At 40.8% G+C, this 14,903-nt stretch overlaps 2 protein-coding genes across 2 annotated transcripts; both read right to left on the minus strand.

Annotated features, from left to right (window-relative positions):
• Nucleotides 1-906: 906 nt before the first annotated feature.
• bcl2l10 (BCL2 like 10) lies at nucleotides 907-5,087 on the minus strand. The gene is made up of 3 exons (XM_012814953.3): nucleotides 4,798-5,087; nucleotides 3,434-3,844; nucleotides 907-1,790 (listed from the first exon to the last, which is right to left on the minus strand). Exons 1-3 carry the CDS (start codon nucleotides 4,855-4,857, stop codon nucleotides 1,668-1,670), a joined length of 594 nt encoding a protein of 197 aa, XP_012670407.1. The 5' UTR covers nucleotides 4,858-5,087; the 3' UTR covers nucleotides 907-1,667.
• Nucleotides 5,088-5,180: 93 nt separating this feature from the next.
• On the minus strand, nucleotides 5,181-14,251 carry gnb5b (guanine nucleotide binding protein (G protein), beta 5b). Its single transcript, XM_012814747.2, has 13 exons — nucleotides 14,145-14,251; nucleotides 12,657-12,806; nucleotides 11,800-11,911; nucleotides 11,139-11,275; nucleotides 10,798-10,839; nucleotides 10,428-10,504; nucleotides 10,004-10,136; nucleotides 8,222-8,365; nucleotides 7,931-8,022; nucleotides 7,634-7,682; nucleotides 7,245-7,341; nucleotides 6,220-6,386; nucleotides 5,181-5,992 (listed from the first exon to the last, which is right to left on the minus strand). Exons 2-13 carry the CDS (start codon nucleotides 12,780-12,782, stop codon nucleotides 5,981-5,983), a joined length of 1,188 nt encoding a protein of 395 aa, XP_012670201.2. The 5' UTR covers nucleotides 12,783-12,806; nucleotides 14,145-14,251; the 3' UTR covers nucleotides 5,181-5,980.
• Between the last annotated feature and the right edge of the window lie 652 nt (nucleotides 14,252-14,903).

Genomic DNA, 14,903 nt, shown 5'->3' on the forward strand with positions numbered 1-14,903 from the left:
CTGTAGAATATGTAGTTAAACAAAAGAAGCACTATTAGTATCTATTATCTATATGCAAAATGGCATTCATGTATTCCTGAGTTACCTGTTTTGACACCTGTTGTGTCTCTACTGACCCAGCTATCTCATGATGATGACACACCACAAGCATTTTCCTACAGAAAGCTCGTCACAAGACACCTTCCTCAAAGGCTCCGTTACCTCACACGTGCTGGCACTGATAAGGCCTCTTGGCATGTTCCCTTCTCTTTTAGACGCAAGCGGCTGAGCTCGAGCGTCAGCAAGGCAGAGACGGGAGAAAACAAGACGACAAAGTGAAGTGGTTTGCGCTGTGTGCCACGGGCAAGCAACACTCTTAGTGTGTGCAGGTCAGTGGGTCAGTTTCACTTCCATGGCTAATGTACGGTCATTGCACACCCACAAAATGTAAAAGGTTACAAATAAATAACAGAATGATAGAAGACTGTATGTACACTACAGAGGAGACCTGCTGTGGGCCTGGGACTCATCATTTGAGGGGACATGTAATGACACTAGATCTTCCACAGAAATAAAGGTGATTTCATGCATGCCTTATCACGTCATCACCTGAAACTTAGAGGGCATTTGGGGTATTTTCCCATTTGATTGAAAGTGCAAAGATAGAAGTGGAACCAAAACGGCATCAAAATTTCAAGGTTCACTAGAACAGGAAACCGAAAAGAGGGAAAGACGTAAAGCCCCTTTAAGGAGGGGGTGGCATAATTGGCTTTTCACACTGGTTAGGATTTAATGGAATTATTTGCATTCAACTTATTCAGGTGTCCATGAATCGAAAGATATTGGCTTAGAGTCAAATACTTTTCAAGATTATCATATTTCTTAATACTAGTACTCTCCATACCACATACAGACATACCACATTGATCAATTTTTATGTACCTTTTTTATTAAGAAAGTGTTAAATAAATAAAATGATGTAAAAATATAATGACTTTGTTGCAAATTTTGGGACATTGAAATGTTTTGTTCTTAAATGCTAAATAAATAAATTTGAAATTTTGGTCACTTAGTGGAATAGAGAATTAATGCTTGTAAGCTAGCACCTTACAGAGTTTTTTATGTTCTTCGAAAGAATGGACAAACTTGAAATGATTTATAAAAGAGTGTTTCAGTCAAAATGGGCAAACAAAACGTTAAAAGTTATGATGTCTGCTAATTGACTAGAGTTTGCGATTTATATAAATATATTACTTTTCAAATTCTCTATGGTTCCATTCCCTTAAACAATGGTAGTCAATGAAGGAAAATAGAACTGAGGCTTCTTCTTTCTGCAGTTATCACATAATCCAAAGAAAAACCCACCCCAAAACAAGACCATTAAGATAGTACACAACACAGAGGTGAATGGGTGACAACTGAAACCTGTGCTACATCAAGTGTGTCAATTACAAAATATACTTTGACAGTAGATATGTAAAGATATGTAAAATTTCAAATATTTCAGAAGGCCATGTGTCAATTTTACAATCACCATCTAGTAAAATTAATTTTCTGTCATAATTTAAAAGTAAAGGTAAAATAGTCATATGGAACATTCACCTGATGAGATAAGGTCCTTTTTAAGATGACCCTACTGGGAGGGATGAAACTTTAATGGCAGATGAGAAATGCTATCTGGACCTCGTTCAGCGCACAAGCAGAAAGGTTAGGCCCGCGATGCCAACACCAGCTGCGGCAAACAACGCCGTCTTCATGGACGACTCCTGGTTGACCTCTCTGGGAGTGCGTGAGAATTTGCAGAAACCTTCCTGTAAGAGACAGAACAGCAGTTGAAAAACCTTTAATCACAATGTCATGTCATTCTCCCCCCCCCCCAAAACTGTAAGAACTGTACTAGGCACATTTCAAGACACCTTGGGTATGCGTCAAGAAAAACACAGGAGTGTAATCGTCAGGCTTTGAGTCACATGGTCCTTTGGCGCCTTTGATGTTCATGGACGAGAGGTCCGTGACATGAAACATCAAATGTGCTCAGAGGATTTACCCAAGTAATAGTTGGCTTTGTGTTTAAAATATTCTGGGTAGGTTCAGTTATGAACATCGCCCCTACATGTCATCATTCCATGTAGAGCAGACACTACACAACAGCACTACCCCTCACTAAGTTAACGCCGTGAATATCACTGATAGCCAAAAGCGATTAACCAAGCGATTCTCTACATAGGGCGCCATGATGGTTTCGAAAGTTCAGCAGTTTTACTTCATCAATTAGCTCATCTTTCAAGAGATCAGAGTAAGAGTGCTGTTCAAGCTCAACCAAGAGCACAATGGGAACTCCACCCCACTCTGGCTCAGTACTGAAGCAGCTGCCTCTGGACGGCCACCTGCTATACCGGCCTGAAAGGACCAGGTGTTGCATTATTATTGTTTTCTGCCTTAAGACAAAGCTCTTGGGCTGGTATTTACGGAAGCTTCACGCATGAACCATGAAAATCAACAGAGTGTCAACATGACAAAAAAAAAAACATTTCATGGCCAATTGTGCCGTGGTGAATTTTCTTGAACAGCTGTTAAGTGGGTATGAGCTCTACAGTTGCTAGCACAGAAGTCATCCTGCACTCCATCAACTATAGCAAACAACCCATTGATCGGGCCTATGGTGAAATCTGTACAACATCCAGGTCACCAACAATGGCGTTTCTCATCTGTAGCCATATTTCTCTCAAATCCAAGGGTGGACTATACCAAAAATCAGGTATGGATATGTTGGAGTTTTAGCTGAAGACACTAATTTGTGTTAAATTCCCTGTTAGTGCTTATTGACAGACAGGCTTTGTTGGGGACACACAGCCTTTATTTTTTTAAATATAATTCATTAATATATGGTGGCAGAGCTTTTCCTTTTCCTTTGTTTGGGACAGCCCTATTCTGTCAGCATTCAACTTCCCAAACTGTCAAATTCAATGCTCAAAGCATCTGGGAACCACAGACATTCCTTAGATTCTTTGCTTCCATCACTCTCTAATTGACTCAAACACAGAAGCCACAGGAAGGTATCTGCAAAGCTCCTCTCTGTTCTCTGACAGGGTATTCATTTAGGTGGAGCTGCAAGTAAGTATTAAGAATGAAAAGCATTACAAACTTTGAAGATGTTCAGAAGTCTCAAAAAGAGCAACAACTAACGTTTGACCTTATATTCCACTATATAACATGTGGTAAACGATGACAGACTAACTCTTCAAAGTTTCAGATGCTTAAATCAACAGTGAATGCTTTGTCAAATGAGTGTGTAAGGTCCCTTATCTGAATTTCATCTGTTGCGCTGAAGTGATGTGAGAGGGAAAATGGGGGACTGATGAGGATCAGAGGGTCATTATTTCAAAAAACGATCAACAACTGATGTACAAAGTTTACATCAAATTTCAGTTACGGTCAACGATTTGGTCCTTACCCAGCCTTTATTCTCCGTCAGCCAATCGCGCTTTTCCTCTCCCAGGTAGTCGGCTATAGTGTGTGCTAATCTCTGGCAACAGTCTCTGCCCTCTTCCCTGGTGTACAGTTCAGTGGCCAGCACTCCCGTAAAAGTGAATAAGGAAACCACCCTTCCCCAGTTCAATTTTCCATCCCCAACAAGCTCTTCCATCACACTCCTCAGACTGTTGCTTGGGTCGGATCCGCAGGAAACCAGGAATGTTTGGGATAGCGACTGGAATTTAGAGCGGTGCTGCTGCTCAAGCTCTTTGGCTAGATGTCTCATCGCTACAGCTGACTCGCTGGGAGGTGTCCGTTGGATTCCGCTGCAGAAACCGATGTAATCTTCTGCCAGCTCCAGAGTTTCATTCCACAACCAACAGGACATTTTCTGTAACAACAGAAATACAATTTGGTGCGTTGTTCTCTGTCCAAAAATATGCTGCCAAAATGAGCAGGTTGCATCCAAGTATTTCTAGCTACATAACGTTAAGGGTTGTGACTATGCACTGGGGAGGATGACCGTTTTTGTTATACGAATTTAAATATCAATTCACAGACCATCTTGGAAGGCAGAGTGTTTGCAAACAACAAAACGTTAATACTTAATATTTAGCTATACTACTTCAAAAAATAATAGACCGGTTCATATATATTATTGTGTAGTCTTCATGTTTCTAATGGCTATTGTCCCATCTCTGTCTTTCAATTAACATTGCCATGTAATCTTGAATCATCTCGTATAAACTGGTGTCCGCTATCTGTCAGTCCAATATCGTATATGATAGCAACTAATTACTGTATATAGAGTAAATACAACCGTTGGTAGCAATCATCCTTGGCTGGATAACGTCAGCTAACTAGCGACCGTTAGCTTTCCTAACATTAGCAAACGTCTGGTCTCATTCACCAACCTGTCAAAACGTGTAGCTTTCTCAGCTACCCACCAATAGAAGGAAATGTTTGAATGGCATAGAAGGAAATGCTTGGTCGCACGCAAAGATGATTTGCTATTCACGAAGTGGTATGGTACGTTTTATTAAAAATATGTGCGCTCTAGTCTCAATCAATGTATCCTAGCTAGCTAACCTCAACAAAAATTAAGGCTAACTCGCTAACAAGGATATGTTACACTGAATCTATCAATGAATTCTAGCTACAGGCCTCCGCCAAGCCAGACACAAAGAAAGGATACCTACAAAGAAAGGTTTTATAAGACGAGGACTTGAGTGTTTTAGCATTTAAAATGTCCATTGGACTCCCCCAACGTAGTAACGAAACCTCAAATACTAAATACCAATAAAAGCGAAATATATATTTTTATTACAACGTAAAATCTCTCACCCTCCCAGCGACGTCAGACTTCTCTCCACGTAAGGACGAGCGAATGGACAGCCTCTTCATAAAGCACTTCCCGTTCTACAACGTTACCCATTTTTGTCGCTTTATTTATTTTTGACTCCTCCCAACCAATGCGTCACAAAACATTAGCCTATGTGACATACGTCTTCACGCTGTTATGAATTAGAAAACAACGTACGAAATATTTCTTGCAGCAAGATAAGGCTAATGTTGTCAAGCATGTAAAGAGGCGTAAAGAGTTTGTACATCTGAATAAGACGACAAAGGTGAGAGAGACAGGGCCCCAAATCAAGCAGACAATGGCAAAGCTAAGAAAACCTTTAAGAGTGGCTATTTCGGATAACCTTCAACAGTGAAACGAGTCATTAGTTAAATAGATTTTATTTAAATTGGACTGTGTGTACAGAAATTACAGAGTTGGTAGGTAGTAACTTGAAATACTGAAAGTTGAAATTTCATCAATAACCCCAACATTGCAAGTGTTTTAACTTTCCCTTACACTTTTAAAACGTGCTAAGTAATACATCACAGTTGTGTTGTGCTTTTAATCTGAGAGGGTCCTGAGAATTAGGCATACAATTCTTGCCAAGTAACTTTACTGCTATAGCTGAAAAATATTCTTTCTTTTTTTTACAACTGGCAAAATGTATGACAACATATTCTAGTCTACATTTTAGCAAAGGAATATGTAAATGGTGTATTGAATGTTAATACTGGGAATACAAACTGTATCAGAGCCTTAAAATACATGGCACAAGTTATAGTGTGGTTAGTCTCTCTATGTCTGGGAAATGTCAATATGCCTATTCATGTTGTTGAAAAGGGAAAATACATCATTTATTATGTATTTATTTACTTATTCCTATTAACAGTGGCAGTACTACCTTATGTATTACTTATGTAATACACTTATAATGGTGTAATGATAGTCAGTTGAGGTAGGGAGAGAAGCTGAAACAGATTGACTCCTGTGTGATAACAGTAGCAGTGCTGTATGTAACTCCTGAATGCCAGAGCTCTAAAAAGTCTCCACCCCAGACCCATTGATTTAACATGTCACAAGGTCCAGAGATCCTCCAACACGTGCACTGTGATGGCCATGGAAGTGGCCACACTCTCTTCCATTAAATGCATCTCCTATATCACGCTTAGGGTGAATGATACTTTAGGCCCACACCTGAAACACAAGAAGAAAGAATTCTCATTGTAAAAAAAAAGATGAACTCATCGCATGAGGATATGAAACATAAGAGGGAAAATGTATTGCCGCATGATGTCAAATTGGACAAATTGTTGTCTTAAACTAGAAGCGTAGGGCTCTAGATGAAACTTTGGTGCTTTCCAGGGATGCGGCCCAGAGGGAAAGGTCCAGTGGTTGGTATGGGCACGCCCCAGATATCTCACCCTCAATGTGTTGTCCCATGATGCCGAGCAGAAGGCTGATCCGTCGGGAGACACACGCACTGTACTGACACGATTATCATGTCCGAAGAGGATAGACACTCTTTCAGCTTTCAGCACATCCCAGATGTTGATGGTGTAGTCATTATAGCCAGCAAACAGCAAGCGGCCTGCAGAGAAGGAAAGGTTGGGACATCACCACAAACACCACATGCCATTTTGCCACTTTGTCATATACACGTGAATCACCTTCTCTTCCAAACACTTTATTGGTGTTTCCCCTGTACTACAATCACAATTACTTTAAAAGTTGATGGAACTAACTGACCATTCACCATGTAAGGCCGGCTTGAATTATAATGTGAAAAACACCATGTCAATCCTGATTGGGCCTGGAATGGTGATGTGGCATAATACTTCTTTGGTCAGATAAAAGCTGGACAGGACTTCTGTTTTTTTTTTGCATAGACTTCATGTATGTGAAGGGAGCACTGAGGTGGCCATCATTCTTTTATTAGTTGTATGCCTGATCTTTTAATGAAATTAGGTTAGTAATTAGGTATAAACAAACATGTACACAAATATGTAATTGTTGTTACATGGGATAATGGTCCAGCACAAGCCCATACAGTAAAACAAAGTCTTACAAGCTTTTAAATGAAGTCCTTTACATGCCTGCATGAGCTCATAGCAGCTCCATGAACATAACACACAGGAAGAGGAAGTGGTGGATAACATCATCATATCCTCACTGCCCCAAAAGTCATGTGCACATGTGACTCCTCCCCCCCCCCCACTCCCTCTCTTCCTCACCATGTCTTTTGGTGTGCTGATGACTGTGTGCTGAAGACTGTCTATCTCAGAAACAAGAGCTACTTCTGTCCAGACACATGACATGTGTGTGATAGCTCATCCAACACAACATGAACTTTGACCTGAAATGTGTCTATTACAGCTCTGCTGAAGTCTTTGTTGTGTGTTCAGTTGAGTGTTCCAATGAAATGAAGGCTGGTGGGTGGAAAGCTTACCACTCAGAGAGAAGTCCACACTGGACGCGCCAAACATGACACTATCTTTGGAAAACACAGCCACCTCACGATCAGCTCGCAAATCAAAAAACCGACACTGCAAACAAAACACAGACAAAAACACTTATGTGCAGAAATCACTAATATACAGAAGTCCACACTCATGCATGGTAGACGTCTTGTATTTATATTTAATCACTTCTGAATGATTGGGACAGGCCATGCAGAAACACCGACATGTTCTTTGCTCTGTGATATCAGGTTTGATGAGTCGTTGACCCATTGACCCAATCAATTGAATCCATAATTTCCCAACAGATAATGATTGCTTTAGCAAAACAGTGCCAACATTGTGTATTATTAAAATGTGCTCTGAACATTGTACTTACTGTGGCATCATCCGATGCTGTGGCAAATGCATCCCCATTGGGATAGAACCTGAGAACAAGAGGTGAAAAATAATGTAGCATAATTCAGCCCAGCAGTGCTCTGTGTAGAATCTTGGACTGATGACTCATTTTAGTGTGTATTATGAGGAACTATAAAAATGTAATTATAAGAGAACAAAGTGGTAATATTGAAGCACTCCATGCATGTGGTGGTGGCACATCTAAAATTGAAACAGATAGTGTCTTGCCACATCCTATTCAATGAAGGAGGTGTTATACACTTTGTGACGGACTCACTTAACACAATTGACATCTGACTCATGAGTCTCAAAGGACTGGACATTCTGTCCTGAGCGCATATCCCACAGCTTGGCCTTCTTGTCACAACCCTAGATAACATCAACAAAAAAAGCAGGACCACTGAGTACAATTCAGTATGTATATAATTTACCATTTAGTTGACTTTATTATTTTCAAAGACTGAAAGACATGATAATATATGTAATGCATTGAGCAGTGGATTAAGTGCCGTACTATCTCCATTCTAAATGATAGAGCTTTAGAGAGGCGCTGTGGAAGAGACTTTACCCCTGACACAAAAGTGTTGCTGGTCTCAGAGGGGCCCATATCCAAGCTGAGCACATCTGCTGTGTGACTATGGAAACTCTGCAGCAGTTGTGCACTCTCCACGTCCCACAGGGCACAGGTACCATCACCACTGGAGGTCAAGACCTGACACACACACACACACACGCACACACACACACACACACACACACACACACACACACAGACACACACACACACAGACACACACACACACACACACACACACACCCAGACACGCACACACACACACACACACACACCCAGACACACACACCCAGACACACACACACACGCACACACACACACCCAGACACACACACACACACACACACACACACACACACCCAGACACACACGCACACACACACACACACACATACACACCCACACACACACACACCCACACACACACACACACCCAGACACACACACACACCCAGACACACACACACACACACACACACACACACACACACACACACACCCAGACACACACGCACACACACACACACACACATACACACCCACACACACACACACACACACACACACCACACACACACACACACACACACACACACACACACACACACACAGTGTTAAACACACTGCATAGAGGAAGTTCAGGGACAGGAGTAAATGTGATGTTGTTACTGCTCCCTAGTGGTAAGCCTGTGAGGCTACAGAAAAGAACACAGAATTATCAGACATGACATTTGGAGTTCTCACCAGAGGATCTGAAAGACATTTCGTTTTTACACACAAATCCACCTTCTGTTTCACATTGGTATTAACATTCTGGTCATAGCTTGAGGCTTGAAGTAGTCTCTTTCACATCACTGAGCAGAGAGTAGATTATGATACCATATTTCTGTTATTTACACGTATTTGTGACACACTCATATACAAACACAGCAAACAGCCACTGGTTCATGCACACACACACACACACACACACACACACACACACACACACACACACACACACACACACACAAATGGGCTCATATTAGTGTAACTGCATTTTGAGGAACAATCGGTGCAACAAAAAGGACAGCACTAAAACTATACAGCCATATTCAACATGATTGATAAAATGATAAATTATCAAATCAAATCAAATGGCATAATATTCAAGATCATCCACCAGAAATCCACCGTTCTTCAAGTGCATTGGCTAGAATGCAGTATCTATAATGTAAAAGACTAAAAGAAATAGGATTCACAAAAGAGTGAGAAGAAAAACAAAATAACAAAAGAGTAAGGGAAGAGAAGAGAGAGGGTTTCTATATCAGTCCTTACGTTGGAGGTCTGCACTTTCAGCTACATCCCCATCTCCAGCCCCTTCAGCTGATAAAGGCTGCTCAGACTATAAATAGATGCTTAATAGTAGTCCATTACATACCCCCCTACTGCTGTCTGCCTGAGAGGAGAGGTGTAGGGGGTGATGCATGTGAATTATTAAAGCACCGCTATCTCGACACCAGTATGACTTCTCGAACACTGTGTAACGTTGCCCATAATATAGTATTTGTATGGACTTTCTCTGCCTGGACCATTTAAAAACCATGACAATGGAGCTTATTATGCTAGAGCAAAAACAATTGCACACAGATTCCAGATGTATGACTGATGTAATGCAAGGCACTGATATGCTAGTTTGCTTGTTCAAAGAAAAAGCTGACGTGTTTAATAGCTTATATGAACAACATGACAACATAACACTCATACAACATCTCATACAACTAGTCATGCACCCACCTGCAAGTCGGAGTTGGTGAAGGTGCAGTGAGAAACATAGTTGGTGTGCATCGCTACTGGCTTCCTCTTAGCCGCAAGGTTTTCATTCTTATCCAGGGATAGAGGGTATACCGAGCACTTGTTGTCCAAGCCACTATGAAGAGTAGAAACACATGTCATATTCAGTGTGCATTTCTTTTTCAAACATAAAAATGCAAGGAAGTGAGGTAGCTCATGAAATGATAGTAAACATGGTCTGTAGGGATACCCACTTTTGTGTATTAAAGTGAAAAGCCTGTCCTTTAAGTCAGGGCAATCTGGGGGAGTGACTTTGAGCTTTAGTCATTAGAGAAAGTTCCTTATCTGCAGCTTTCTGTAATCTCTAGAGAGTTGGCTGGCTGGTTCTGCACTGAACGAGGCTGTGGAAGTTTGGAACAGGACTCACCCTGCAGCCACTGCACAGCCCGAGGGGGAGTAGGCACACGCCATAACCCAGGTGGAAGGCATAGACACCGCATGCTCCTGGGAAATATACAGAAAGGGATAGAAAGACAAAGAGTGTGTGTAAGAGAGAGAGAGAGAGAGAGAGAGAGAGAGGATGCTATTAAGGAAACAAGCTGAGCCAGTAAATGGAAGCTGCCATTAAAATGTGGTTAATTTTTACTAGCAGAAAGGCTTAGCACACCACTGAGTCCAGCTTCCATTAGGCTTTTGCACACGAATATCCTCTTAATGTTTATGTCAACTGATAACAGCATGAATCTACTTATAGGTGTAGAGTTCCTGCTCATTTGAGTGTTCGATATTTCACTTACCTTGTTAGTTGTGAATGCGTCCCAAACAATGAGCTTGCCATCCTGAAGAAGAGAATTTCCCATTAGGGGGGTGCAAACAGTACTGTTTGACTGTTCAGTATCCAATCAAATATACATCGGGTATTGTGCTCACTTGAGAAGTTACACCCGCTCTTTTAGGGAAGCTTAAAGTGACAGTCTTTGCTTACATTTTAATGAATGCACTAAAAACGCAACCACGCCTTTACTGTATTACCAAGCAATTGAGTTCTACATCAATCAGAACCGTGGACAGTGGCGGCAAAAACACCACTCTCAAGGCTGGTCAAGTTAGTGTTTGCAGGATACATACAACCTCATACCTGCGAAGAGCTAACCAGCCTGCGCTTGTCTGTGCACCAATCCATGCACAACACTTTGTTCGCATGTCCCTTCAGAACTCTTCTTGCTCTTATGTTGAGCTGTCCCACAGCTTCGACCTTCTCTGCAAGCTTGTGCACTGTTGAAAGTGAAATTACATCTCAACCGCAAGCGTGAATAGATATAGTAGGCTAGGCTATAACACGATAATAATATTTGATACACTTATTTGGAATAACAACATTGAAGAAACGACAGATTAGAAGCGCACATTTTCCCATCCGAACAGAAAGTAATCGAATGCAACAGTGTGCAGAACGACATTTGCCACAAATGGATTACAGAAATAGACATAGAAAATAGAGAGGCAGGATGTCTTGATTATTTCTAAACAACCGAAGAATGTGCAGCTTATTAAATAAAAATATATCGCCGAAAAAACGAGTAACCCAAACTACTATCTGAATTTATCGATTTACGACAGCGCTTCGGCTACTTGAAAAATTGACACAATCCGAATGTATCGTGGAATTTAACAACCATATGAATAACCGTGTTTAGCATAGGAATGGTCAGTTAAGATCCACAACAGGCCCACTACTCTGCAAAGCATCGATAGCACGTTTTGATTTACGATGCCCCTCTTCCATCCACTACACTCACATTCAGTGTCGTGGAGTTTGTTTCTCTCCACCTCGAGCTTGACCTTCAGAGCCTCCGTTTCCTTCTTCAGTTTTGCCACGGTCTCTCCCTTCTCCAGTCCCTGACAGGCCATCTTTGAGAGACGGTAAGGGGACAAAACAAATATCAGATGGTGGTCTTATCCTGCGCATGGAGAGAAACTATCCAGCCCTCACAGCTGATGCAGCTTCCGTGACGTCACGCCTAAAATGCCTTTTATGAACACGATACCAAAACAAACTAATACAAATTAATCTCATTTTTTCAGCATACATAGTTTAAAGACATCTGCATATCATTGTGCCTAGATATTGTGTAATACATTAGTTTGATTTCAGTTTGTTTGTTTGATTTCAGATACACAGCAGTGATTCCCAAAATAAACTACTTCTGAGCAACTTGTTCCTACTCTACAAGTGAAAACTGCCAAAGCAAACATAACACTTTAATCTGGGATTTCACCCAGAACTACTATTAGTGCATTTGTGCCTTGCTAAAGAGGGCTCTGGAGACTTATTGTAGTCCACCGATGATGACCCTTCAAATCAATAATGGCCACCTCCAGAAAGCAAAGTACTTCACTTATACAGCAGCACCTCTGATCATTGACTTCGGTTGGAGACTTAATTTACTCACATCTATGAACAGTTCTCAACATTTCTCCCGTGAACACCAATTTTAAGTGGCGTTGTGGTGGACTTGGCATTGGAGCTGAATAGTGTGGCGGTTGTATGGTGTGATTGGCATTGGAACTGAATAGTGTGGCGGTTGTATGGTGTGATTGGCATTGGAGCTGAATAGTGTGGCGGTTGTATGGTGTGATGGGAATTGTCTCCTACCAGCTCCACACAAAGCGAGCAGTAGTTGATGACCTCATTGTTCAGGTAGATGTTCATCAGAGGCTTTGTCTTGGCGCAGTTGTCACAGGGGCCAAAAGTGATGGCCACAAAAGTCTGGTCACACATCTTGGCGAATGATCAAAGTTAAGCCTAAAAATGAGAGAAAAACATAGAATTTAAGTAAACCACAAAATTGGTTGTCCATACTTGATGTAAATATGCATTGTACAAAATGATGCTTTTCAAAATGTGCAATGTGCAAAACAAAAACATTTAAATCAAAATCATAGCAAATCATTAACAGTAGATAGCTTTGGAAATGTGCAGTTCTTTAGTCCTTTCAGTCATACAACCATAGCCTTAACATGACCCATGTACGGCATTGGTCTTCTCACATTTGACAGGATCAGTCAGTTGAGGATAAGACGGAGCACTACCATGACTAAACATACCCATCTCTGCTAGGTGAGTCTAATGTCTAACTATCAAATTCAACACATTTTATTTCCACAGAAGCCATTTTGTGTTACTGTGTGGCTTGCATTGGCACCTGCTGTCCTGAAGGTGCACTACCAGCTGTGTGAAGGATAAGCAGTGAGTAATCTTCCTCACACTGATCCAGTCAGATGCACACAAACCCACAGTCATATCTATTTCTGGGGAATGTGTATTAACATGGCCACTTGACATGCCTCCTGACAATTGAAGGTCTGTAAACATACCAGATGAATAAAGACACTAAACCTGTTTCATGTGACCAACCACAGGACTAGCCAAACTTCAGTTGAACCGTCAGTCAATGCTTTAGCACTCATAACACAGGAATGTATGTGTTGCAATTAATACAATATGCTCTCCATTCTATGTTGATTGGCTTGCAATAAATCAATCATTGCAGTACAGTTTGCTTGCAAACTAAAATGTATATTACATTATTAGATTTAAAAAAATCTGTATGTTATGGGTTGAAAATGGTTCAACATGCCATCCACTGTTTAAAGTAATCTTGAACCTTGCAAAGCCGATGCAGACATAGAGTAAACCTTTTAGGACTTCACTACATCATGATACTCATAAACTCTCAGTCTAGTAAGCTCTCAGTCCCTTGCTCGCTTTTTACAATTTTTCAAAATGATGCAGTGGGTAGGTTAGGCTCAGAGCTGGGGGTGAACTTATACTTAAAAAATGAATTCTGTGCTCTACAAGGACATGGATTATTATGAATATACTATTATAATATTAGAATTACTACTATATACTATTATTATACACAAATTCACAAATATTTAGACCAGTGTCTTAAAATGATTTAATAAGTGACAATAAGTCACAGTGTTTTAAATGGTCCACAAAATCATCCAGTCATCCAAGACAAAGTTATCGAGCCATCCGGTGTATTTTTTCATGCCATAGCACCCCAAAAAAATACAAAACAAACATACAACTCAATTCATAACTGAACAAAATACAATAAAAGGCAGCGCTTACCTATGAAAGAAGTTTACACAAGGTGTTTAGCGACGGAAGTACTGTGCTCCGTCTCTTCAGGCACAAGAGGATTTAACCTGAAGGGCTGCACTAAGCTTCTTAACAGCATTAACGTTTTTACACCGCCCTAGGTATTAGTTTAAGGTGGACGGCCCACTCAAAGAAAGAGTCAAGTGTAAGTGCTAACCATTGGTCCCCACTGTAATACTCAGTATGTGCCTGTTTTCAAAAGCCTTCATAATGTAGAAGTTGACTATTAACTCATTTGTATGGATGCAAAATGACTTAACCACAGAGGAACACAAGATGCTATTCATTTCATAGCAGCCTATATTCCTGTTTGTGGAATACGTGTAAAAATGGAGGAACCTCCAGATCCACAAGAGGGAGCTCTCTGAAGCCCGAATCAGAAGACAAAGGCCTCCAGACCTTAGGTTCAATAGTGATGAAGGTGTAGTGAAGGTGTAGTGTATAAATATAGCACTGTTTATAGTACTGTTTTCCCAAGTGTAATCCCCCCAAATAATGAGATAATGCTAAATCAATTAATTTGATTTATTATTGTACTAGAATGCCACCAAATGCGAGGGGGATTTGGGCAACTCATACCTGAAGTTCTGAAATGAACTCAAATAAGAAAGAAGTCCTTGAGGGCAAAGACATTCTAAGCAGTGTAGATATCAGTTCACCCGCAAACACACATCAACCACACAACAGCTCGAATGGATGGTGCTGAATTAATTTATTCATCATCTTTTA

Source organism: Clupea harengus, chromosome 6 (assembly GCF_900700415.2).
Source record: "Clupea harengus chromosome 6, Ch_v2.0.2, whole genome shotgun sequence".
NCBI lineage: Eukaryota > Metazoa > Chordata > Actinopteri > Clupeiformes > Clupeidae > Clupea > Clupea harengus.